Source organism: Artibeus jamaicensis, unplaced genomic scaffold, assembly GCF_021234435.1.
Source record: "Artibeus jamaicensis isolate MK-2021 breed Jamaican fruit bat unplaced genomic scaffold, CSHL_Jam_final contig_387, whole genome shotgun sequence".
Taxonomy (NCBI): domain Eukaryota; kingdom Metazoa; phylum Chordata; class Mammalia; order Chiroptera; family Phyllostomidae; genus Artibeus; species Artibeus jamaicensis.
In genome coordinates, this window is record NW_026521812.1 from 38,093,210 (window position 1) to 38,118,231 (window position 25,022).

The window sequence follows — 25,022 nt, forward strand, 5'->3', positions numbered from 1 at the left end:
GATATAATCCTAGCAGTGAAATTGCTGGGTCAAGAGGCAGGTCGATTTTTATTTTTCTGAGAAAATTCCATACTGTTTTCCATAATGGTTGCACCAGTCTGCAATCCCACCAACAGTGAACTAGGGTCCCCTTTTCCCCACAACCTCTCTAACATTTGTTGTTTGTTGCTTTGTTTATGATGGCCATTCTGACTGGTGTAAAGTGGTATCTCATTGTGGTTTTAATTTGCATCTCTCTGATGGCTAGTGATATTGAGCATCTTTTCATGTGTCTCTGGATCCTCTGTGTGTCCTCCTTGGTGAAGTGTCTGTTCAAGTCCTTTTCCCATTTTTTAATTGGGTTGGGTGTCTTCGACTGGAGTCATGTAAGTTCTTTGTATATTTTGGAGATTAAACCTTTGTCTGAGATAGCATTGGCAAATATGTTTTCCCATACAGTTGGTTGTCTTGCTAATTTAATACTGTTTTCTTTAGCTATGTAGAAGCTTTTTATTTTGATGAGATCCCATTTGTTTATTCTTTCCTTGATATTCCTTGCTCTAGGGGACATATCCGTAAAAATGTTGCTGCGTGAAATATCTTTTTTTTTTGATATATATATATATATATTGTCATTTTAATTTGCATTTCTTCTACTATTAGCAGTAAGACCAAAACCTGTTACTGTCAATTAGCCATTTTTCTTCTATGAATTATCTTAAAACTGAGATATTTTTTCTTAAACAGATTTTGCTTTTCATATTTGAGCTCTTGTTTTATTATTTTTTTTATTGATTATGCTGTTACAGTTGTTCTATTCCCCCTTCATTCCCCTCCACCCTACCCCCCATCCCCACCATTACCCCCCCTTTAGTTTATGAGCATGTGTCTCAATTCCTTTAGATTCTATATTTCCCATGCTATTCTTGCCCCCCGTCTATTTTCTATCTACTGTCTATGCTACTTATTTTCTGTACCTTCTCCCCCCTTCTCCTCCTCCCACTCCCCTGTTGCTAACCCTCCTTGAGATCTTCATTTCTATGTTTCCACTCCTGATCTAGCTGTCCTTTTAGTTTGCTTTCGTTTTAGGTGTGGTTGTTAATTGTGAGTTTGTTGTCCTTTCACTGTTCATGTTTCTTTAACTTCTTTTTCTTAGATAAGTCCCTTTAACATTTCATATAATAAGGGCTTGGTGATGATGAACTCCTTGAATTTGATCTTATCTGAGAAGCACCTTATCTGTCCTTCCATTCTAAATGAAAGTTTTGCTGGATAGAGCAATCTTGGTTGTAGGTCTTTGGATTTCATGACTTGGAATACCTCTTTCCAGCCCCTTCTTGCCTGTAAGGTCTCTTTTGAGAAATCTGCTTATAGTCTGATGGGAACTCCTTTGTAGGTGACTGTCCCCTTAGCTCTTGCTGCTTCTAGGATTCTCTCCTTAATTTTAATTTTGGCTAATGTAATTATGATGTGCCTTGGTGTGTTCCTTCTTGGGTCCAACTTCTTTGGGACTCTCTGAGCTTCCTGGATTTCTTGGAAGTCTATTTCCTTTGCCAGATTGGGGAAATTCTCCTTTATTATTTGTTCAAATAAGTTTTCCACTGGTGGCTGTTCCTTTCCCCCTTCTGGTACCCGTATAATTCGGATGTTGGAGCGTTTAAAGATGTCCTGGAGGTTCCTAAGACTCTCCTCATTTCTTTGAATTCTTGCTTCTTGACTATTTTCTGTTTGGCCATTATTTGCTTGCTTCTGGTCCACTCCATTGATTTGAGTCCCAGTTTCCTTTTCATTGCTATTGGTGTCCTGTGCAATTCCGTTCATTTCAATTAGTTTCGCCTTTATATATTTGTCTAATTTGTCGGTATAATCAACCAGTTCTGTGAGGATCCTGATCACCAGTGTTTTAAACTGTGCGTCTGAGAGTTTTGCTATTTCTTCATCGCTTAGATCTGTGGGCTCTGGGTCTTTGAGATCTTGCAACATTTTTGGTCTGTTCTGGCCCTTTAAGTGTGAGAAGCGGTGCCTTGGACTCCCAGGTCGCTGGGTTGTGACGCTGTATGTGGGGGCGTGGTCAGAGCGGGGAAATGGCGACTCCCTCTGCTGTTTCTCACAGCTGGGTGAGGATTAGCGTCTTAGGTGGTTCACCTGGGCCGGGCCACTCAGAGTCGCTGGGTTATGACGCTGTATGTGGAGGTGGGGTCAGAGCGGGGAAATGGCGGCGCCCTCCACTGCCGCTTGCTGCGGGGACCCGCTGGGCCCCGGTCCAACCGCCCACTCCCTCGCCCGTCCGCCTGCGCACAAATGCGCGACCACAGTCAACACACAGCACCGCTCCCCCGCTGTCTCCCCTGAGGTCGCTCGCCGGGTGGCTCGCTCGGTCGCTCACTAGGTCCAACCCTGCGCCTGGATTCCGCGTGTCTGGATTCCGCGCCTGAGTCCGGCTGACCGAGACCTCCTGTGCAATCCCACTTCACCAGCCGCTGGTTTCGCCCCTTACCGGTCAGGCTGAAGAATTTGTTGTTAACGGACTTCTGAAAAGTTCAATTTTCCGTGTTCTGGCTGTGTTTTCTGTTGCTAATATTTAGTTGTCTCTAAACTTGGTTGTGTGAGAAGGCACGGCAACATCCACCTATGCCTCCATCTTGGCAGAAGTCTTGCGTGAAATATCTTGAGATTTTCCTGCCGATGTTCTCCTCTAGGACTTTAATGGTGTCACGGCTTATACTGAAGTCTTTTATCCACCTTGAATTTATTTTGGTGTATGGTGTAAGTCAGTGCTCAAGTTTCATTTTTTTTGTACTTGGACATTTTTCTGTCCAGTTCTCCCAACACCATTTGTTGAAGAGGCTATCTTTACTCCATTTTATATTACTGCCCCCTTTGTCGAATATTAATTGACTGTAGAGAGTTGGATAATTTCTGGGCTCTCTGTTCTGTTCCATCGGTCTATGTGCCTGTTTTTATGTGTTTTTATGCCGGTACCAGGCTGTTTTGATTACAGTGGCCTTGGTTCTGTTCTTTTTGTATCTGTGCCCTTCTCATTGTGTCTGTAAGTGGGGAAAAGGAAGATACCCATTTACAGAAAGCAAGTTCCTCAAGGAAAGTATCCTTTTGGTTTTGTATCTCCAGGATTTAACAGTGTCTGGCTCTTAGTGAGAAGTCAGAAAATGTTTGTTGAGAGTTAATGCATTTTCAGTAGTAAGCACTTAGATATCTCATGCTGTGATCCTGGTTCCTGAACTAGAACGGGTATAATCTCAGGACTAGGTGGCTTTAGACTTTGTCTCTTCTCTCAGACCTTTGGGAGTTCCTGTTAGGTTCTGCTGTCCTGTCTCAAAGTGGAGATATATACATTGATATCCTCACCAACAAATGAAAACTGCTTTCTTCTTGAAGGTTTGCCCTGAGGTATTTCAAGGACACTTCTCCAGTCTTTCAAAGACTCTTCCTAGAGAGTTCAGATGCTAATCCAGTCCGCTATGGGCGCAGGAGGATGAAGCTCCGGGACCTAATGGAAGCCGCGTACAAGTTTTTGCAGCATGAGCAGTCCGTGTTCCGGGAGCTCTGGGACTGGAGTGTGTGTGTTCCTCTCCTCAGAAGCCATGACACCTTGGTCCGCTGGTACGTAGCTGTTGCATTTTTCCTTTGCTTCTAGTGTGGGAATGGTAGAGGGAATGTAGAATTGTGTGCATAAGGAGGGGAAGGAAACCATTTAATGTTTGTTATCTTTGTGCTGGTGCCTTTTGTGTTCTTACTCCCTTTCTTTAATCTATAATCACATGAGAGGAAAATGAGATGATGTGAGTGGAGTTTCACCTTTTTCATGTTCTGTAAATGAATTCATTATGCCTGATTGATATTTTCACTTAAATGTGTTATGTTAATTCTGTAAGATTTTCTTTTCTTACCCCTCAGTTGGCTAGCAAGTTTTCTTTTTTCTTTAGAATCATCCACAGGCCGTAAGTTTATATACTTTGATTTTCTCCAGGTACACAGCCCATTGTCTTGCTGTGGTAACTTGTATGAATGAAGAGCACAAATTATCATTCCTTAAGAAGATTTTTAATAGTGAGGAACTCATCCATTTCAGGTTGAGGTAAGCGGGAATATTTCTGGAGGTGTTGATGCAGCTTCACTCTGGATTGAAGTCATTGATGAGATCCTCATTTCACTCAGGTTACTGGAAGAGGCCCAGCTACAGGACTTGGAGAAGGCCTTGGTTTTAGCCAATCCAGAAGCTTCTCTGTGGCGTAAGGAGAAGGAACTGCAGTACTTACAGGGACACCTTGTTTCAGCTGACCTGTCCTCCAGGGTGACCGCTGTCTGTGGTGTGGTGCTGCCAGGGCAGCCATCAACCCTTGGAGAGCAGGTATGTTGGCATCCGTAGGAAGGGTGTGTGTTCCTTTCTCCCTCCTAAACACTTACAGCGCAGAGCCGAGCCAAATCGAGTTTGCCATATTGCTATTCCATTTACAGAAGATAGATTAAGAGAAATTTACTCAGGGCTCTGCCTATCTTATTTTCTTTTTGTTCCTCTTTAATGTTAAATTAGAAACAGTAACAATGCTGGTATGATGCTCTCACCTTTAGCAAAGCACTTTCATATGTCCTCTCTATTATTCGCTGCGACAGCTGTGTGAAGTTGGGTGGTGTGTGTTGTGTTATGATATTTATGTAAAACAGAGGCAGGCAGACTTGCTCAGACACCCTTGGTGCTTTGGCAGACACAGAGCTAGGCCCAGGTCTCAGTCCCAGCCGCCTCTTTTTATGAGAGTTTTCTCTTTGTGGTGGGGAAGGCTGGAATCTGTACAGAGCTTCCCCCTGCAGTATGAAATGACCTTTCCAAGAATGTGGCTCCAGACCATACTTTGGAAAGGTTCGTAGTTCATAATCTGGAACCATTGGGAGCCAGTCACTTTCTGTACCCCCAGAAGTCTTTAATCAGTTGGCATTTTGGTCAGACTTACTCAGTTTTTCACCTTGGAACAAGTTCTGGGTCATTCCTTGAACCTTAGGTTTGTCATTGGGTAGTACAATTTAAAAAAATGAAGTACAGTATACATATAAAAAAGCACGTGTCTTAAGTGATTATACATAAACTGAATATACCTGTGTAACCAGCACTAAGGCACCAGCACTTCCAGAGCCCCTGTGATTCACTCCATTCACTAAAACACCTTCCTCCCCTCTTTAACCACACTCCTAATATAGATGTGTTTGGAGCGTTAGAATTTTAATATAGTGAAGGGTTCTGGTTGGGATGGGCTTATTGCTGGGCAGCAGTGGCAGGACACCAGGGTAGGGTGCAGAATGGTACTATGGCCCAGCCCACCTGCTAAATTCCTAGAGTAATCAGTCTTCAGAAAGTTGCAAAGAACTTTCAGTCCTGCATTGTATTTCGTCCTCACATATCTTTAGGTGAGTGGCCATGTTTGGAAAATTACTATTCCTTAAAAGTTAATCATTTTACTTTTTCAAGAGATCATTTTTCCTTGTATTATATTATGCACATTATTACTTAAATAAATAAATAAAATATTTTAAAAATTGTTTTATTTATTTATTTCTAGAGAGAGAGCAAGGGAGGAGAAACATCGATGTGCAAGAGAAGCATTAATCAGTTGCCTCTCGAACGCCCCCAGCTGGGAACCTGGCCTGCAACAGACATGTGTTGTGACTGGTTATTGAACCGGCAACCATTTCAGTCGCAGGCCAGCACTCAACCCACTGAGCCATACCAGCGAAGGCAAAATTGTTTTTAATTGTGGTACAATACACATAACATTTATCATCCTGAACATTTTTAAGTGTATATGTTTGTGGTGTTAAGTATATTCACATTGTTTTGCAAACTCCAGAACTTCTTATCTTGGAAAACTGAAACTCTGTACCAGTAAAATATACCGGGTACATTATTTTAAATTTTTAACTTTTTTTAGTGGAAAATGTCAAACACATTCCAAAATAGAAATGATGTAATGATCCCTGTGTATCTGCTTATCAGTCATCTTCAGTGATTATAAATGCATGATCAATTATGTTTCATTTATATTTCTGCATACTTACTCTGTACCATATTATTTTTAAAGCAACTCCCAGATGGTTTGTATCTAAATATTTTAATACATATATATAGAAGAAAAGCACTTAAAAACCCATATTATTATACCTGATAAAACTTTAATAATTTTATAATATAAAATGTATTCTGTGTCCACATTTACCTGATTGTCTTAGAAATGTATTGTGTACTTTTTTTTTTTTGAGAAAGAGTAACTTTAATTTGTTTCACTTATTTATTCATTCATTGGTTGATTTTTGCATGTGCCCTCACTGAGAAATGAACACTGCAGCCTTGGTATGTTGGGACAATGCTCTAACCAACTGAGTTGCCCAGCTAGGATTGTTGTGTACATTCCTGTTTTTTTTTCTTTAAGATTTTATTTATTTATCTTTAGTGGGGAAGCAAAGGAGAGAGGGAGAGAAATATCAGTGTATTATTGCCTCTCCTGCATCCCCTGCTGGGAACTGGCGTGCAATCTAGGCATGTGCCCTGACTGGGAATTGAACCTCGATGCTCTGGTTCCCAGGCCCGTGCTCAATCCACCGATCTACACCAGCCAGGGCTGTTGTGTACATTCTTGATCTTAAATGTGAAATCCTAGAATATGGCAGGAGGAAGGAAAATAGATAAAATAATCCAGTCGTGCTATGTCCCATCCCCTGTGTGTTACCTTTTTTGGCTTTCTAAACTTTGGAAGACTTTTTCTTAAATTTGTTAGTGAATTTTTTCCTTCCTCCTGCCAAGGCAGGGGTTGAGGGAGAAAGAAAGAAAATAAAAAGGTTAGAATCTTACTTTGAATAACATACTTACTGTTATATGCTTCTGATACTACTAATTTATTGGTAGAGGTTTATGTAAAGGTCAGTGGAAGCATTGTTGTATAAATGTAATCAATCTGTGCCTTTTGGATAAAGGACACATTTTTGACATGCCTTTTATTTCTCCCTTGCCTCCTTAGGCTAGTAATTGGAATTCTTCTCGTGAACAGGAGCTGACCTTTAGGTCTTATGTGCTGGTTGAGTCAGTCTGCAAAAATCTTCAGACCCTGGCTATGGCTGTGGCTTCTCAGAATGCTGTGTTGTTGGAAGGACCCATAGGATGCGGCAAAACTTCCTTAGTTGAACACTTAGCTGCAATGACAGGTAGAAAGAAGCCTCCTCAGCTTCTCAAAGTCCAGCTTGGAGATCAGACCGACAGTAAGGTAATTGGGATTAGCATGCTTGTAAATATTTGCATTAAAATACTGTTTCTCTAAGGGTTTATGAGAATAGTTACTGGTCTTTCATAACTGATGAAACCAAGCTCTAAAAACCACAAGTGCTTGCTTATATCCCTATAGAAGTTTAATGGAATTAATCAAACCATATAGCACTGGCATCTCAGGTATGTGATTGTGTGATTTGAGTAGTTACTTTATCCTCTTTCTGCAGATGCTGCTGGGAATGTATCGCTGCACAGATGTCCCGGGAGAGTTTGTGTGGCAGCCTGGCACCCTGACACAGGCGGCCACAAAGGGACACTGGATCCTATTGGAGGATATTGACTATGCCCCCTTAGATGTGGTATGTGGTTTCTCTAATTAATCGCTAATTTTCTGTCTTTGAAGAGCATTTTGTTAGTAGTGATTCTAGGGAATGATTTAAACATAGGTGTTTGATTAGAGATATGTTGTAAGAAAATCATTCACAATTGCCTTCCTAATCTGGTTTGAGCTCCTGAATTACTTGGTGATTTCTTACTTGATAGAAAATTGATACAATTTCGCTTGTACTGTTTCATTTAGTAGTTGAATATGTGACCAATTTTACAAAAGTTGAGCTGAGGAAATTCTTTGATGAGTAAGATTCAAGGCCTGTGGTAACTGAAGATGTCTGTCTTGATCTTCTTTTGGCAGTGTCTGCTAAACATCAGAAAATTCCTGTACTTTGAGCTACATTTTGTGCAGATAGTTCCCCTTCTGTTAATAGAAGTTTTCAGAAGTTGTGTTACTCAGTTGATTTAAACACAGTTATCATTATAGTGAAGATGTGTTTACTTAGAAAACATGCCTGGATTCCTTGATTATTATTTAGTTGTTTCCAGAACTTCTCAGCTAAGTTTTTAAAATCTTTTACTTATTAAAAGTACTTTATTAATTTTATAAAGAAGGGAAAGAAATGAGAAAGGGAGAGAAACACTGATCAAAGTTGCCTCTTACCTGCCCCCAACTGGGGACCCAGCCTGCAACCTGGCCTTGTGCCCTCACTGGGAATTGAACTGGTGGCCCTTTGGTCTGTAGTTTGGCGCTCAGTGCACTGATCCATACCTGCCAGGCCAGATTTTATTTATTTATTTTTAGAGAAGAGGAAAAAAAGGGACAGAAACATCTATTGGTTGCCTCTGACACACCCTCAACTGGACACCCGGCCTGCTACCCAGACACGTGTCCCGACTGGGAGTCGAAATGGTGACCTTTTGGTTTTCAGAAAAACACCCAAGCTGCTGAGCCACACCAGTCAGGACTCACCTAATATTGGATTGGCTAAAAAGTCCGTGTGGTTTTTCCAGAAAACAAAAGACACGCTTTTCATTTTCACCAGTAACTTTATTGATTTGGATATTTTGAGTATGTCATCCATCTCCCAGATTGTATAGTGTGGATTGTTCTCAATTAACATCTCGATTTGGTTGCTGTCACCCTCATCTGGTGTACCCAACCAATTGTGGAGCATTGCCCAGAGAGAAATCTGCAGCATGAAACTTCACAAACCACTTTTGACACTTTTTTAAAAAAGGGTTTTATTTATTTTTAGAGAAAGGGAAAGGGAGGGAGAAAGAGGGAGATAAACATCAATGCATAGTTGCCTCTTGCACACCCCCAGTCAGGGACCTGGCCTGCAGCTGAGCCTGGCCTGGCATGTGCCCTGACTGGGAAGCGAACTGGCAACCCTTTGGTTCGCAGGCTGGTACTAAGTCCACTGAGCCCACACCAGGCAGGGCTACATTTGATCTGTCACAGCACCTTCTCCAAATACTACACAAATTTTTTATGCATTTCAGTTGCGTCTTTTACCTTTCTTGAAATAATAAAGCCTAATATGCTGAAAAGATTACTTTTTCCCTCCCATCTTCAATATTAAAATGGCTACAAAAAAATTCACCAGTTTTGACATTTTTTTAAATGCATGCCAATATGACAGCTGTCACAGTGTAGTCTAATCTAACAAAATTGTTTTGAGTGAAGTTAAAGACAATTGCTACTAGAGCCATCTTTCAGGGGAAAAAGAACTTTTTGGCCAAGTCAGTATTTTAAGGCAGCTTTTACAGCTCTCCTTCAGGTTGATTTTTTAATTAATAAATTTTTTAGTTTTAAATTATGGAGTTATCTTGCAGTTGCCCCTATGTTATTTTGGGCTTTCTTTTCAGTTTTTAGCCATGAATGAAATAATGAAAGTTATGTCCGATGTTTTTGAACCCTCTTTATTGGCTTTTTGTTTCTTTTCAAACTTCCCCTATGAACTCAGGTTTCTTTATGTGGGGGTGACTTTTCCCGCAAGTCCCCCTGCCCACCACAGTTGAAAGAAAACACTACCAAGACATGATCTGCTTGGGAGGAGAGGTGGCCAGTCCCTCAAAAGGGAAGGGCCTTGAGCAGTGGCCAGTTTCTCACGGGGGGGAAAAGGTGGTGAACCCCTTACTCCAGGGGCCTTTATTGGGTTGTAATAGGAATACAGGTGGCAAGGATCAAACAGTAGATAACATTTCAAAGAAATCTGAGGGCTTAGTCTGAGTCAGTGTCTGTCAGGAAGGAAGTTTTGCAGAAACTTTAGGGTTTCCTGCTTGGACCCTTAACATATGAATGAAAGCACTCTTAGCAGAGCAGGTTTCCCAGGTTTTTCAGGAATTCTTTGTGATGTCAGATTTTCCCCTCAAGGAGCTGCACCCCTTTGCATCAGGTATTCAGGCTTAAGTGGATTAGAGCCAGGAAACACTTCTCCCAGAGGCCATGGCTATGTCAGAATAGCTGGGGGGCAAGGGTCCATTGCTTCCTCTTTGTTGCAGCCCCCCGAGTTTTTCCATGGTGGCCTCCCAAGTGATCGTGTCTGGCCTAGGTTGCCCCTCCTCAGAGGGGTTTCACCTGTCTGACCATCCGACCATGCTTTGGGGGCAGGGAGAGGAAACTGAGGCAGCACTTGCTACCAGAGACGAGCTTTGTCTCCTGTGGCTTGCATTCTGGAGATCACTCGTTCATCCTTAGCCACAGGGGTAGTTACAGTTCCTGAAACCAGGCAGAGCGGTCCACAAAACCTTTAGATGCATATGTGTAGTCCACACTTTTCTTGAAATATCTCTAGTTGGATGTTCCTAAGCCTGTGCAAGTTCAAGTTGTCCAAAATGGAATTTGTCTGCTCTTCCTCGAAACACAAAACAGCCTTTTCTGTTCTGCGGTTACCAAGCCAGAAGTTTGATGTCTCTCTCTTCTAGTCTCTCATTCAGTGTTACATTGCTTAGACTTTTTCCCCATCTCTCTATTCTCTTTTCTCCTGTCCTACTGCCTTAGCACAGGGCTTCTTCTTTTTTTTTTTTTCCTTTTCTTGCTTTTGTTTCTCTTAACCTTTCTTACCTGACTAGTGTTCTGTTTCACATCTTTTGCTCCAGGCTATTTCCATTTAGTTTCTCTTCTATGGTGTTACACAGTTGGTTTTCTAAAATAAAAAATGTAATGTTTTCTGACAGGCTAAAATCCTCTCCATAACTCATGAAAAAACTCAAATTCCTTAACACAGGAGGCCCTTTCTCATCTATCTAGAAGCCTTGCATTTTTCCACTACTTCATATGCGCATTCTGCCCTAACCATAACTGAATCCCCTCATGCCCCACTCTTCGATATATATATTTTTTATCCATTTGAATATTTTGCCTAGAGTGTAATGTGCATTTCACTCCCACCAAACCTGGCTAATTTCCTGCTCCTACTTTAAGACCGAGTGCCATTTCCTCTGGGACAGCTTCATTGCCCTGCTTCTTCACCACTCCATGCTGATTTACAGCCACTCGCTCTCTCCACTGTTGCTTTGTACATCCCTGGAGTCACACTGGTCCTGCCGTCTGGTGCTTTGCGTGACTATCTCCCATTAGACACTAGGTGTAAAGCCTCAGTCATGTCTGGATTTTTAGTGTTTTGCTTGGTTCTGGTCCATAGCAGGCGCTAGATGAGTGTTGAATGAATAAATTGTTCTGCTGGAGTGTAGGTGGCCCAGCTTCACTCACCTGCCCTTTGATCCCAGTTCATGCTATAAGAACTGGAGTTTCTTTCAATGTTCATTATTTGGAGAGCGAGTGTTTTTTATTTGGTTTTTGTTTTGTTTTATTACTTTGTCCTAATAGCTTTATTGGTGGGTTTTGTGATTTAGGTTTCTGTACTGATCCCTCTCTTGGAGAATGGAGAGCTCTTGATTCCTGGCCGAGGTGACTGTCTAAAAGTGGCTCCTGGATTTCAGTTCTTTGCAACCAGAAGGTATGTTGCATTAACCTTTCTATTCCCACTGTGGAGCCTCTTCCTCATAAGTCTACATGCTGGAGTGCTGGGTCCAGAAGTCCTGGAATAGAGTTCTCTGGGCTGACTTTAAGCAAGGTTAGTTAGAACTGATGACAGATCCATCCTGCTCATTCCCAACTACTTTTAATGGAGATAATTAATTTAGAAAATAAGGGGTTTGCCCCCCGATTTATGAATAAGTAAACAGTTAAAAAAACTTTACCTTCTTTTCATGCTTTCAAAAATTACCAGAGGTGAGACTATTACAGATAGCTCTGGGTTTGAGTCCAGCTGCTATTACTTTGTACCTGTATGTGTATCTTGTTTGTCTGGTTGCAGTACCTACTTTACAACTTAAGTTGTAAAGTTGAAGTGAAACAACTTGCATTAAGACCTGCCACATAGTAAGTGCCCAACTAGTGGCTGACCAGGATGATGGTGATAATGGCATACAGATTTCAGTTGAATATAAGCATCAACAAGAGACTGATACCTAAGCAAACTTAGTATATGTTCCTGTTTGCGGTTTATAATAACACAAAGGCAGTGGTTTACTTCCTGCTGCTAGTCTAGACCTTTACAGCTTCTCCAAGCTGTTTAAATTCCCAGGAGTGACACTAAGGTCACATTATGTTTACTGATTATATTAGTGTTTATTATACCTCAGTGGATAGTCATTCCTACACGGGATGTGGCACTAACCTAACAGTTCTCAAGAAACACCTTGCAAGGTCCTGTTAGTTTTAATAGAGCCTGATTTTACTTAAAGAGGTAGTGGTTATTTTTTGCTAGGTACATTCCCCAGAAAGTCCTGGAACATCATAGAAAGATGTCAGGCAAACTCGAATTCAGTTCTTGGCTCTGCCATTTGTGTTCATGGTTGAGTGAGCCAGGGCACTGTTCTCTCCCTTACGTGTTAGGAGAAAAGAAGAGAACGCTCCCCTTGGGCCAGTTGTGAGGCTTAAATCATACGGCTTTGGTTTAAGTTTGTGGCTTGCCCGGAGTATATGTTTCATGAGTATTCCTTCTCCAGAAATTTTTTAATGATTTTGGATATGTTGCTTTTGGGAATAAGCAGTGGACTTGAATGCTGTAGGCCTTTCTCTTTCCTGAAATTAGGACCTAAGGAAGAGAAGCATGTTGTTGAGATCTGAATACCTAATACAATCATTTGCAGTGACTTGAAAATCACTTGATTAAAGCTGTTTTACGCCCCCTTAGAAAAGATTCAAACTTAGGTCAGTTGACAGCCTTTAATTTGTTTTCTGCCCTAGAAGCCGAACATAGTGGTATCTGGTACCAGAAGGGATGTGAGTTCTATTATATGTGAGACAATGTCTAGCAAGAGATAACCAGGGCTGTAATTCAAGATTAAAATTGGGAATTTTGTGTGACTCTTTTTTTTATTTTAAAACACAGACTCTTGAGTTGTGGAGGAAATTGGTATCGACCACTAAATAGTCATGCTACACTGCTAGACAAATATTGGACCAAAATTCACCTGGATAACATGGATAAGACAGAACTGAGTGAGGTATGTGGTTATTAGAAAATACTGATACTTTTCTTTTTTGCTTTTCATTATTAAAAGTTCCAGACTTAAATATAGAGGAAGTAATGTAATAAATCCCCCAAATATTCATTAACCTAAGGTGTTAAAAGTTAATATGCTAACATTTTTAAAAATATATTTTATTGATTATCCTATTACAGTTGTCCCATTTCTCCCTCTTCATTCCCCTTCACCCTGCACACCATCTCCCATCCACATTCCCCCCTTTACTTCATGTCCATGTGTCTTAAATTCTTTAGCTTCTACATTTCCCACACTACTCTTGCCCTCCCCCTGTCTATTTTGTAGCTACCATCTATTCTACTTATTCTGTTCCTTTTCCCCCCTCTCCTCCTCCCACTTCTAGTTGTTTGCTTAGTTTGTTTTTGTTCTTGTTTTAGGTGTGGTTGTTAATCATTGTGAGTTTGCTGTCATTTTGCTGTACATGTTTTTTATCTTTTTCTTAGATAAGTCTCTTTCACATTTCATAAAAGAAGTACTTGGTGATAATGAACTCCTTTAACTTTGCCTTATCTGAGAAGCATTTTATCTGCCCTGCCATTGTAAATGAAAGCTTTGCTGGATAGAGCAATCTTGGATGTAGGTCCTTGCCTTTCACAACTTGTAAAGTCATGAAAAGCCCTTCTTGCCTGCAAGGTCTCTTTTGAGAAATCAGCTGATGGGAACTCCTTTGTAAGTGACTGTCCCCTTATCTCTTGCTGCTTATAGGATTCTCTCCTTCATTTCAATCTTAGCTAATGTACTTAGGATGTGCCTTGGTGTGTTCATCCTTGGGTCCAACTTCTTTGGGACTCTCTAAGCTTCCTGGACTTCCTGGAAGTCTATTTCCTTTGCCAGATTGGGGAAGTTCTCCTTCATTATTTGTTCAAATAAGTGTTCCACTTGTGGCTGTTCCTCCTCCCCTTCCGGTATCCCTATAATTCGGATGTTGGAGCATTTAGAGATGTGTTGGAGGTTCCTAAGCCTCTCATTTTTTTTTGAATTCTTGTTTCTTCATCCTTTTCTGTTGGTTGTTCTTTCTTCCTTCTGGTCCACTCCATTGATTTGAGTCCCAGTTTTCTTCCCATCACTATTGGTTCCCTGTGCATTTTCATTCATTTCACTTAGTGTAGCCTTCATTTTTTCATCTTATTTGCGACCAAAATCAGCCAGTTCTGTGAGCATCCTGATTACCAGTATTTGAACTGTGCATCTGATAGATTGGCTACTTCTTGGTTGCTTAGAAGTATTGACTCTGGATCTTTGATTTGTTCTTCTGTTTGAGCCATAATGTTTTGGTCTGTTCGCTCCTGTTAAGTATGAACACCTGGTGTTCACCAGGGTGGGTCAACCCAGTGGCTGGGTTGTGATGCTGTATGTGGGGGCAGGATCAGAGAGGGAAAAATAGCACTTGCTCCACTCTCTTCTGGATTTCAGTCCCTTCTGCTGCTTCTCCCAAGCAAACTGGGCCCTACTGGTGCTGGTTCCGTGTGAGTGGGCTTGTGTACTTTCTAGAACCCTGTGGGTCTCTCTAACAAACTCTCCTGTGAGTCTGGGAGCCTCTCCCAGCACCTCCACCCCCACAGGTATTTTCATTTGGTGCTTTTAGGCTTTATTTTCTGGTGCCAGGACCTGGGTTGCGTGGTCTCATTTCCCCAGTTTCGCCTGGTTATTCTACACACGAATGTGGGACCACCTGGTCATCTAGCCACCTTGCATGCAGTGCCTTGCCTCACAGTCACTGCTTCGCTGGGTCTGCCTATTGCCACTCAGCGCCCAGGGTCTGCCCGCTGCTGTCTTGCTTGCCCGGGGTGCGGGGTGCCTTGACACCTCTCCACCTGACTGCCTGACTTTGCCCCACCTACCCAGCTGGATGAATGTGTCTATTTTATCTCCTTTGTTGTCCGACTTACAGTTCAATTTTCTGTCAGTTCTGGTTATTTTATTTCTAAATGGTGGTTGTCCTTATTTTGGTTGTGTGAAGAGGCACAGTGTGTCTACCTGGCCTCCATCTTGGCTGGAAGTGCAATATGCTAACATTTTACTGTATTAACTTTATCTAGTATTTTTTTATTTGGTAATATATTTAAGAGCAAACCCCATAACATTTTATCTCCAAATACTTTCATGTATCTCCCAAAATATAAGGGTATTTTCATATATTATCACAGTAACATTACTGTACCCAGCGAAAACAGTAATTCCTTGGTACCATTTAATTCTGAGACCATATTTGTTGCCCCAGTTGTCCCCAAACAATCTTTCTACTAAGTTGACTTGTAACTTAATTATCCTTTACATTTAACACTTCAGTGCACATTTTGACCCTGATGTTAATGAAAATCGAGATGAATGGTTTATTTATTTATTTATTTATTTATTTTTTAATTGATTATGCTGTTACCGTTGTTCTATTCCCCCTTCATTCCCCTCCACCCTACCCCCCATCCCCACCATTACCCCCCTTTAGTTTATGACCATGTGTCTCAAGTCCTTTAGATTCTATATTTCCCATGCTATTCTTGCCCCCCCCATCTATTTTCTATCTACTGTCTGTGCTACTTATTTTCTGTACCTTCTCCCCCCATCTCCTCCTCCCACTCCCCTGTTGCTAACCCTCCTTGAGATCTTCATTTCTATGTTTCCACTCCTGATCTAGCTGTCCTTTTAGTTTGCTTTCGTTTTAGGTGTGGTTGTTAATACTGTGAGTTTGTTGTCCTTTCACTGTTCATGTTTCTTTAACTTCTTTTTCTTAGATAAGTCCCTTTAACATTTCATATAATAAGGGCTTGGTGACGATGAACTCCTTGAATTTGATCTTATCTGAGAAGCACCTTATCTGTCCTTCCATTCTAAATGAAAGTTTTGCTGGATAGAGCAATCTTGGTTGTAGGTCTTTGGATTTCATGACTTGAAATACCTCTTTCCAGCCCCTTCTTGCTTGTAAGGTCTTTTTTGAGAAATCTGCTTACAGTCTGTTGGGAACTCCTTTGTAGGTGACTATCCCCTTAGCTCTTGCTGCTTCTAGGATTCTCTCCTTCATTATAATTTTGCCTAATGTAATGATGATGTGCCTTGGTGTGTTCCTTCTTGGGTCCAACTTCTTTGGGACTCTCTGAGCTTCCTGGATTTCCCTGAAGTCTATTTCCTTTGCCAGATTGGGGAAATTCTCCTTTATTATTTGTTCAAATAAGTTTTCCACTGGTGGCTGTTCCTTTCCCCCTTCTGGTACCCCTATAATTCGGATATTGGAGCGTTTAAAGATGTCCTGGAGGTTCCTAAGACTCTCCTCATTTCTTTGAATTCTTGCTTCTTCGCTCTTTTCTGTTTGGCCATTATTTGCTTTCTTCTGGTCCACTCCATTGATTTGAGTCCCAGTTTCCTTTTCATCGCTATTGAATTAGTTTCGCCTTCATATGTTTCTCTAATTTGTGGCTATAATCAACCAGTTCTGTGAGGATCCTGATCACCAGTGTTTTAAACTGTGCGTTTGAGAGTTTTGCTATTTCTTCATCGCTTAGATCTATGGGCTCAGGGACTTTGAGAATTTGCGACATTTTTGGTCTGTTCTGGCCCTTTAAGTGTGAGAAGCGGCGCCTTGGACTCCCAGGTCACTGGGTTGTGACGCTGTATGTGGGGGCGTGGTCAGAGCGGGGATCAGAGCGGGGAAATGGCGGCGCCCTCTACTGCCGCAACCGCCCACTCCCTCGCCTGTCCGCTCGAGCACAAATAGGCGACCACAGTCAACACGCAGCACCGCTTCCCCCCTGTCTCCTCCACAGTCGCTCACCTGGTGGCTCGCTCGGTCGCTCACTAGGTCCAACCCTGCGCCTGGATTCGCGCGTCTGGATTCCGCGCCTGAGTCCGTCTGACTGAGTCCTCCTGTGCAACCCCTCACCAGCCGCTGGTTTTGCCCCTTACCGGTCAGGCTGAAGAATTTGTTGTTAACGGACTTCCGAAAAGTTCAATTTTCTGTGTTCTGGTTGCGTTTTCTGTTGCTAATATTTAGTTGTCCCTAAACTTGGTTGTGTGAGAAGGCACGGCACATCCACCTATACCTCCATCTTGGCGGAAGTCCTCCGGACACTCGAGATGAATGGTTTTATGGATTTTATGATTCACTTTGTAGTATCGCTGGTTATCCTTGATTGTTAAGCAGTACTTCACTTTATTCTGCTAAACCGTCACCTCCCTTTGTATCTACCTCTTCTCTTGGAAAGCTTCCCATTCTCCAGTGCTTTATCTTGGAGAGTGGTAAATAAAGCATTGTCAGGGATTATTTAGGCATTGGAAGAAGCGTGCTTTGCTCTTTCTTAGTGTCAGTTTTTAGGTAAGTGACATGAGACAATCTTTCCAAATATTTTGTCTAGCATTTTAGATGTTTATTAGCAGGGTTTTCAAGGTATCTAGTTCACAAAAAAACTAGAAAAAGCTTGCTCATGTAATCTCTAAGAAGCCCTGCCTGCCAGTGTGATTTTATAATTCTATAGCCTATTTTGCACTTGATAGTTTCTCACCTCACTCTAGTTCCTAGCTGTGTATTTCTGTGTCTGATAGGTCCTTATTTGCTGCCCTTGACTGTAAGCTCCTCCGGTAACTTTGTGTCACCACCATCACTCAAGTGCTGGGCTTTGTAAATGTTTGTTTTATGGCTCTATCATAATGCAGCTCTTTCTTTTGCAATTGTAGATATCAGATGTTTAATATTCAGATTTAAATTCCAGTATGTTCTTTAAAGGAGAGAACTGAAGTTCATATTTAGGTGTGATTTATTGAGGATTAAAAGGATGAGAACATTTGACAGCTACTCTTTTCTTAGTTTTTGTATTTTGTTCTTTAAGTTCGGGTCAGAACTTAACTTTTTGTTCTTGTCATGCAAAGCAGTGAGGCATTCTGCTCATAGGAAGTGCAATGGGATCATTCATCCCTTCACATAAATGATTGGTGTCATGTATAGATAGTTGACTTTGAGAAGCTCACTTGTTATTTTTAAGCTTCTGGACTTGGTAATAAATGCTCATAACCCTCTCCTGAGTAAATGACTGCTGGTAAAAAAAACAACAAAAACCAAACCCATGTGTGTATTACTGAGAAAATAAAATGATCTCCTGTGCTCACCTCATAGGGCACACGAGGAACTGCATTTCTGTTTGTACTTACCCCAGTCGTCCTATGTTTAGAAAGATTATTTCTTTCTTGCTGAAATGCCAAATTATACTTTAAAAAATGAGTTACTTATGTAGTGCTAGTCTCATACCAAGTGCATACCAGGAACATACCCATGGCAGTTTCTCAAGCCTTGTCTCCTCTGTATACCTTACATTTGCCCAGATACCTTAATTGCTGGTACCTTACATGACCTGCTTTGCATGGGGGCGGTGCCCACTGGCAGCCATTGGTGACCTCTGCCAGGTGCAACTTTTCCATGAAAACCTTCTTGGGTCTCCCAAGCAGGGCTGACTGTTGTGCTGGAAGCTTGATTTGCTTGCATATTTGCTTTTGCCAGAAAAGGTTACTTAAGGGTGGGCTCCATTCCTTATTTGTTTTGTTTTTCTTTCTCTGGAACAGTGCCTCATATAAAGTAGGTACTTAATAAATGTTCATCAAAGGAATGAATCTCCCAAATGCATATCATTTGATAACAGAGCCATATCATGGCAGATTAGTTTATTAAATGATATTTTGTTTAAAAATTTATTTTATAATAACAAAAGACATCTTTTGGCTAAGGTAGGAAATGATTGGTAGCTGAGTTTTTACTATAGTGTTAGACTTCACAAAGTTTTTTTTATTTTCCAAGTAAAAATAGCTTTTTTATCTTCATCATAAGTATATATACTTATATAATGAAATCACTACTCAGCAGTAAAAAGGAATGAACCTGCTGATGCATGCCGTAATGTCTGGACGAATCTCAAAAACGTGCTCAGGAACCTGAGCTGCTCACCACAACCTGTATGATTTCATAAAAATGACAGACTTAAAAACAAAACCGTAGGGACCAGAGGCAGGGGGTGGGGGAAGGGATTGATTATAAAAGGAACACCAGGGAGCTTTCTATTTCAGGGGTGATAGAAATAGTTTATTTTTTTGTGGCAACAAGGTCATAAATATATAATCAGTTTTAAATACAGTTTTGTATGGGGAACACCCACACAAAAATGTATATTCTGAATTTTAAAAGACCCACATGTGTAACTATTAAATTGTATTTGTTAATTTTATTATTTCCTTCTTTCCTTATTTAATTTTAATCCGCCTGAAGTATGTTTTCGGCAATATTTGTTGTAAAACCCTCCAATAAAACAAGGTGTAAAGAAATAAAATCTGTGAGATATACAACTTGAAATGATTTAATATATATCAAATATGTGGATTATCCATATACAAATTGGAATCACAGTATACTTTTCAAGCTAAATTAAATGTATTGGATGATTATATTTCTAATATATACATACTCAAATAGATTTGGTTGAACAGTTTTATATTATAAAACCTTAGAATCATTATTATGAACACTAAGTATTATACTGCAAAATATTCTCTATAGTTATTGTAGTGAGCAGGATGAGATCTCTTGCTTTTTAAATTTTATCGTATGCTTTTAAAAGATCAGCTGCTTTTTATCAGTACTTGACACCTAGATCTTTTTTTTTTAACTTTTAATTTATTTATTTGTCTTTAGAGGGGAAGGGAAGGAGAGAGGGAGAGAAATATCAGTGTATGGTTGCCTCCCGTGTGTCCCTTTCTGGGAACCGGCCTGCAACCCAGGCATGTGCCCTGACTGGGAATCGAACCATGATCCTTTGGTTCACAGGCCCACGCTCAATCCACTGAGCTACGCCAGCCGGGGTGACACCTAGATCTTTTTACTGTGGTCTGTTTTAAAAGGTTAGGTTTTTCTAGTTGACTACTTCCAATTTGCTTTTTGGCTGAAAAATGACCTGGTGAATGTTAGTAGAGTTGTATTTACAATCAGTAAATAGTACTTGGGATTCCCTAGTGAGTAATTCCTGGGACTTGGGTGTATGTGTTGCTGGGAGAGACCTCGTCATCTGGCTTTTGCATTTTAAGCTGCGTTACATTATGAAATTAGCTGGACAGCTGAGTTTTGGGTAGAAAAAAAATTCAGGGTCTTTGAATGGGAAAGAAAGGGAGAAGGGACAGAGAGGGTAAGGGTAGAAGTTCTTATTCTTGGTAAAAATGACAAATTCATAGAGATGCATGGTTTTTTTGGTTTACTAGTGTCAGGAGCAGTTTACATGTGCTTTTAAAAATCAGTGTGTCTGCTGCTAAATTTTCTTTGCTTTTTTCCCCTCACTCTGTCAGGTTCTTCAGAACAGATACCCCAGTCTCTTGGCAGCAACTGAGCACCTGCTTGACATTTACATCCAGCTTACGGGAGAGAACCATAACCCCGGGAGTGATGGTTCTGTTGGATGTGAAGAGGCGCCTCAGGAAGTGTCAGAAGCCAGAAGAGAAAACAAAAGACTAAGTCTTGAGGGGAGAGAATTGTCTCTAAGGTACTGGAGGAAACACTTTTTTCAGTCCGTGTTTTAAAAACTGCTTCTCTCAAAGGTTCTTACCAGCTACACTAAATGCTTACAAGAGGTCACATTTGAAATGAAGAGTTCTGGGCAGCTGCATGGTGTCAAATCCTTTTTTCACGTTTATAGTTACTGGTTAGGAAGCCTTGTAAAGGCAGTATTATTTTTACTTTGAAAAATAACTTAAAGGCAAAGTCGGGAATAGTTACAGTTTTTTCCCTGGTTATCCTTTTGTGACACTTGTAGGCTTAAATAAGACCCTTGGATTTTCCTGTATATGGTGAGTTCTGTGCCTTCTCTCCCTATTCTCCATTGTTGACTTGCCCTTTGAGAATTGAGAATTAGAAACGAACAGCTTCCCTCCGTTTGCCCTGAGATTTGCCCCCACTCCCCTGCTGTGTCGTCTGGCATGGATGAGGAGAAATGAGTGGTAAGTCATTTCCTGGTAGGTGCAGGGACTGGGGCCATTCACTTATTCTTTCCTCTGACACTTATCTTCCCATTGCCAAAAACATGGAGAGATTTCATTGCCAGGTATGCCCAAACTTAAGTGGACCACATAAACTAATGCCTTTGATGTCTTAGCCTATGGTCTTTTATTTCTCGGCTTTTTTTCTTTTCTTTTTTTAAAGGGATCTTCTGAATTGGTGTAATAGGATTGCCCATAGCTTTGATAGCCTGTCTTCATCAGCATCATTAAACATTTTTCAAGAGGTAAGATACAGTCTTCTTGCTTGTTTTCTCTGTTCTCTATTAGGCTGCTGATTTCCATTGTTATTTTCTGTCTCTTGACTGCTACCAGAGTAGGTATTGTTTATTATCCTTAGCTAGTTAAAATTGAACTAATTTGCCTTAAAACTAAGTGGGCATAATGTTTTATGGTTTTTGAAACTACTTAATACAAATAAGAATAATTTTAGGTAGAATAAAATAGGTACTGAAATTGAAGGTAAAATGAAAAAAAAAAACACCTCCCAGATGATGATAATATTATGAAATATAAAGTATTTCTAGGATGTTTAATATTTATTCTAGGATTAAAAAAACATTTTATTTATTTATTTTTAGAGAGAGGGAAAGGAAGGGAGAAAGAGAGGGAGAGAAATATCAGTGGGTGTTGCCTCTCACACACCCGCAGCTGGGGTCCTGGTCTGCAACCCAGGCCTGTGCCCTGACTGGGAATCCAACTGGCCATCCTTTGGTTCACAGGTTGGCACTCAGTCCACTGAGCCACACCAGCCAGGGCAGAGCCACACCAACTGGGGCATATTTATTCTTGCACGTAACTTCTTAGTCTGTATGATAGATTTATATTTCTCTACTTGGCCTCAGTAGGGCCTTTTAATTTTAGTCCAGAGAAATTTATGTGGGGGTTGCAAAGTGTAACCTTGTATGCTGGGCTTGGGGAAAAGTGTGTCGTGTGGGAAGGAAACCCTATTGAATTATAGCTCTGCCATATTTAATAAGATCACAGATTTGTTCCCTACTGCTTAAGAGTAAAAGTGACTGCCTGAAGATTTGTGTGGTCTTAAAACATTGGCCCATTTTGATTATAAAGTGTTCTGGTTTCTGTCAGTTGGGACTGAGGAGAGAGTATAGTGACCCAGTTTGGTTTGCAGTATCTTTGTGTTTGGTAAAGTTAACTGTGAGTAGAAAGAGACCTCATGTGGAGTGCATACTTAAGCTCAGCTGAACTCTGACATGTGGTGTGCCAGTCTTTTAATCTCATTCTTCTCTGCAGCACACTCTTCCCGTTATCCCGCATTTGTTGTGTTTCTTACAGGTGACCTTGCTTTGTACTTTTAAATAAAACTGCAGCATCGGTAGGAGTTCTCTAATTTTTACTCTCTATTTTAGGATGGCATTGTGTATTTGTGTATAAAACCACTTTATTGATAATGTAATTCGCTTACCATAAAATTCACTCTTTTAGCCCCGGCTGATAGAGCTCAGTGGATTGAGCATGAGCCTGTGAAGCAAGGGGTTGCTGGTTCCATTCCCAGTCAGGGCACATGCCTGGGTTGCAGGCCAGGTCCCCAGTAAGGGACACATGAGAGGCAACCACACATTGATGTTTCTCTCCCACTCTTTCTCCTTTCCTTTCCCTCTCTCTAAAAACAAATAAATAAAATATTTTTTTAAAAATTCACTCTTTTACAGTGTACAATACAGTGTTTTTTTTTTTAGTATATTCATAGAATTGTGCTAGTGGTGATGGTTCTCACTAGCGTCTAATTTTAGAGCCTTTACATTACCCCAAAGTAAACCTTGTACTCATTAGCCGTCATCCCTATTTTTCCCTTTCTGTAACCGCTGCCAACCCACTGTCTACCTCCTGTCTGCAGGTTTGCTGATTCTGAACATTTCATATCCATGAAATTGTACAGTATGTGACCTTTCTGTATCTTTTTTAAAAATTCACTTTATTTTCTCAGTTAATTCATGTTGACTGTATGTAGCATGAGTCAGTATTGTGTACTGTTGAAAATAGGAAAATATAGGAAAGCGAAATGATAAAATATATTCCCCTATCCAGAGATTCCCCAGCATTGTTAAGAGTTTGGTATATGTTCCAGATCTTTTTCTTCATGTATAGGCTTAAGAACTCTTAGTGTATCCGAATCCTCCCTTTAAGGACATTACCATGGTGAAGACATCAGGCCAGTTGTTTTGCAGAATGTCCCACCTTCTGGCTTTATCTGGTTACTTTTTTATTAGGGTTCTGTAATTCAGTCCAGTTCTGATACTGACTACCTGGAGTTACTGGCGACCCCATTGGATAGGTTCAAGGGCTCAGTCCTCCACGAGACTGCCCCCACTTCAGACTCCAGCTGCAAGTCTTGTGGCGCACCCACAGTTGTGACCTTGCTGTAAGTGCAGGGGTTCCCATGACCACGTCAGATTCATAATTGACTTACAGAATTCGCCGAAAGCACAGCGTGGTGCACATTACAGGTTTAATATGGAAGGTATAATTCACAAACAGTCAGATGGAAGATGTGCATAGGGCAAGATCTTACCAGGTCTCAGGCAGAGGAGCATCTGTTCCTGTGGGAGTCAGGGTGTGCCACCTTCCTGGTACATCACTATGACCAACAACCAGGAAGCTCTCCAATCTTTGTTTACTGGGGTCTTATGTTATTGGCCATGTGTGAGCTCAGTCTCCAGTCCCTCTCCCTTCTCCAAAATTTGGAGGTGTAGCTGAAAGTTTCAGCCCTCCAATCAGACCTTCGTCTTTCTGGCCTGGCCAACCCCACCCTTAAGCTATCTAAGGGCCCATTCAAAGTCAGCTTTGTGTATTTGTGTATAAAACCACTTTATTGATAATGTAATTCGCTTACCATAAAATTCACTGTTGAGCGTAATAAACTCAGGTATGGTCCAAAGAGACTCTAAGAATAATATTCCTTACTTGTAATTCCAAGGCTTTTTGAAGCTTTGTGCCAGGAATTGGGGACAAAGACCAGATAAATTCTCTCTTTTTTAAATGTTTGCATGAAGTTTATTGATAAAATATAATGTACTTGGTGGTGGCAGAACCAGATACACCAAGTCCTCACTCAATGTCATAGATAGGTTTTGGGAACTACAACAACAGAGAACAAAACAAATGACTGTAGGCTAATTGATAAAATAAGAGTTAAGTTCCTACGGCATATTTCTGGTCACAAACTTCTAAGTAAAGACCTCAAATACTTCTAATATTAAAAACTGAAATAAATGTGAGCTATACATACATTTAAGAAAGCAAGCAAGAGAATTATTTTCTAACCCACTTATTCCAGGTCAGGGTCACTGGTGGCTTCTCCCAGTATCTCAGGGTTCATGGACAGGACACCTTTCCATGACAGGGTGCATTCGCATACATGCCCACATGCAGTCAAACTGGGACATTTACTAAAATACACGTCTTTGGGACGTGGGAGAAAACCGCAGTACCCAGAGAAAAACCACATAGACATGGGGAGACTGTGCAAAGCACACAGACTGTGGCTCCACCTGGAATTGATGCCTTTTTTCCTCATCTCAACATAATGAAATGATGTTGAGCAAAATGATACTACTTGACGACCTGCTATATATTCTTTATTTTGCCACATTGATGGTGTCCTTTCCCTTGTCATTTTATGTTGTCTTTCCTATAAATAGAAATTTAACAATGCTTGAAGTATTTAAATTGACCTTTAAAAATTTTTTTTATTTATATAATTTTAGACGGAGGGGAAAGGAGGGAGGAAGAGAGGGAGAGAAACATCAGTGTGTGGTTGTGTCTCTTGTGCCTCCTTCTGGGGACCTGGCCCACAACCCGGGCAGGGAATAGAACCACCAACCCTTTGGTTGTCAGGCCAGCACTCAAT

General features: G+C 40.9%; 1 protein-coding gene across 5 annotated transcripts in view; it reads left to right on the top strand.

The window, feature by feature from the left end:
• The window catches only part of MDN1 (midasin AAA ATPase 1), a 149,542-nt gene that overhangs the window by 15,776 nt on the left and 108,744 nt on the right, over positions 1 to 25,022 (top strand). For all 5 annotated transcript variants that reach the window (XM_037131204.2, XM_053664765.1, XM_053664766.1 and 2 more), the window contains exons 3-11: positions 3,376 to 3,600; positions 3,968 to 4,075; positions 4,156 to 4,348; positions 7,002 to 7,244; positions 7,474 to 7,605; positions 11,438 to 11,541; positions 12,982 to 13,096; positions 20,447 to 20,640; positions 21,297 to 21,378. In XM_037131204.2, coding sequence (XP_036987099.2) covers positions 3,376 to 3,600; positions 3,968 to 4,075; positions 4,156 to 4,348; positions 7,002 to 7,244; positions 7,474 to 7,605; positions 11,438 to 11,541; positions 12,982 to 13,096; positions 20,447 to 20,640; positions 21,297 to 21,378 — 1,396 coding nt within the window. The remainder of the gene's footprint in view (positions 1 to 3,375; positions 3,601 to 3,967; positions 4,076 to 4,155; positions 4,349 to 7,001; positions 7,245 to 7,473; positions 7,606 to 11,437; positions 11,542 to 12,981; positions 13,097 to 20,446; positions 20,641 to 21,296; positions 21,379 to 25,022) is intronic.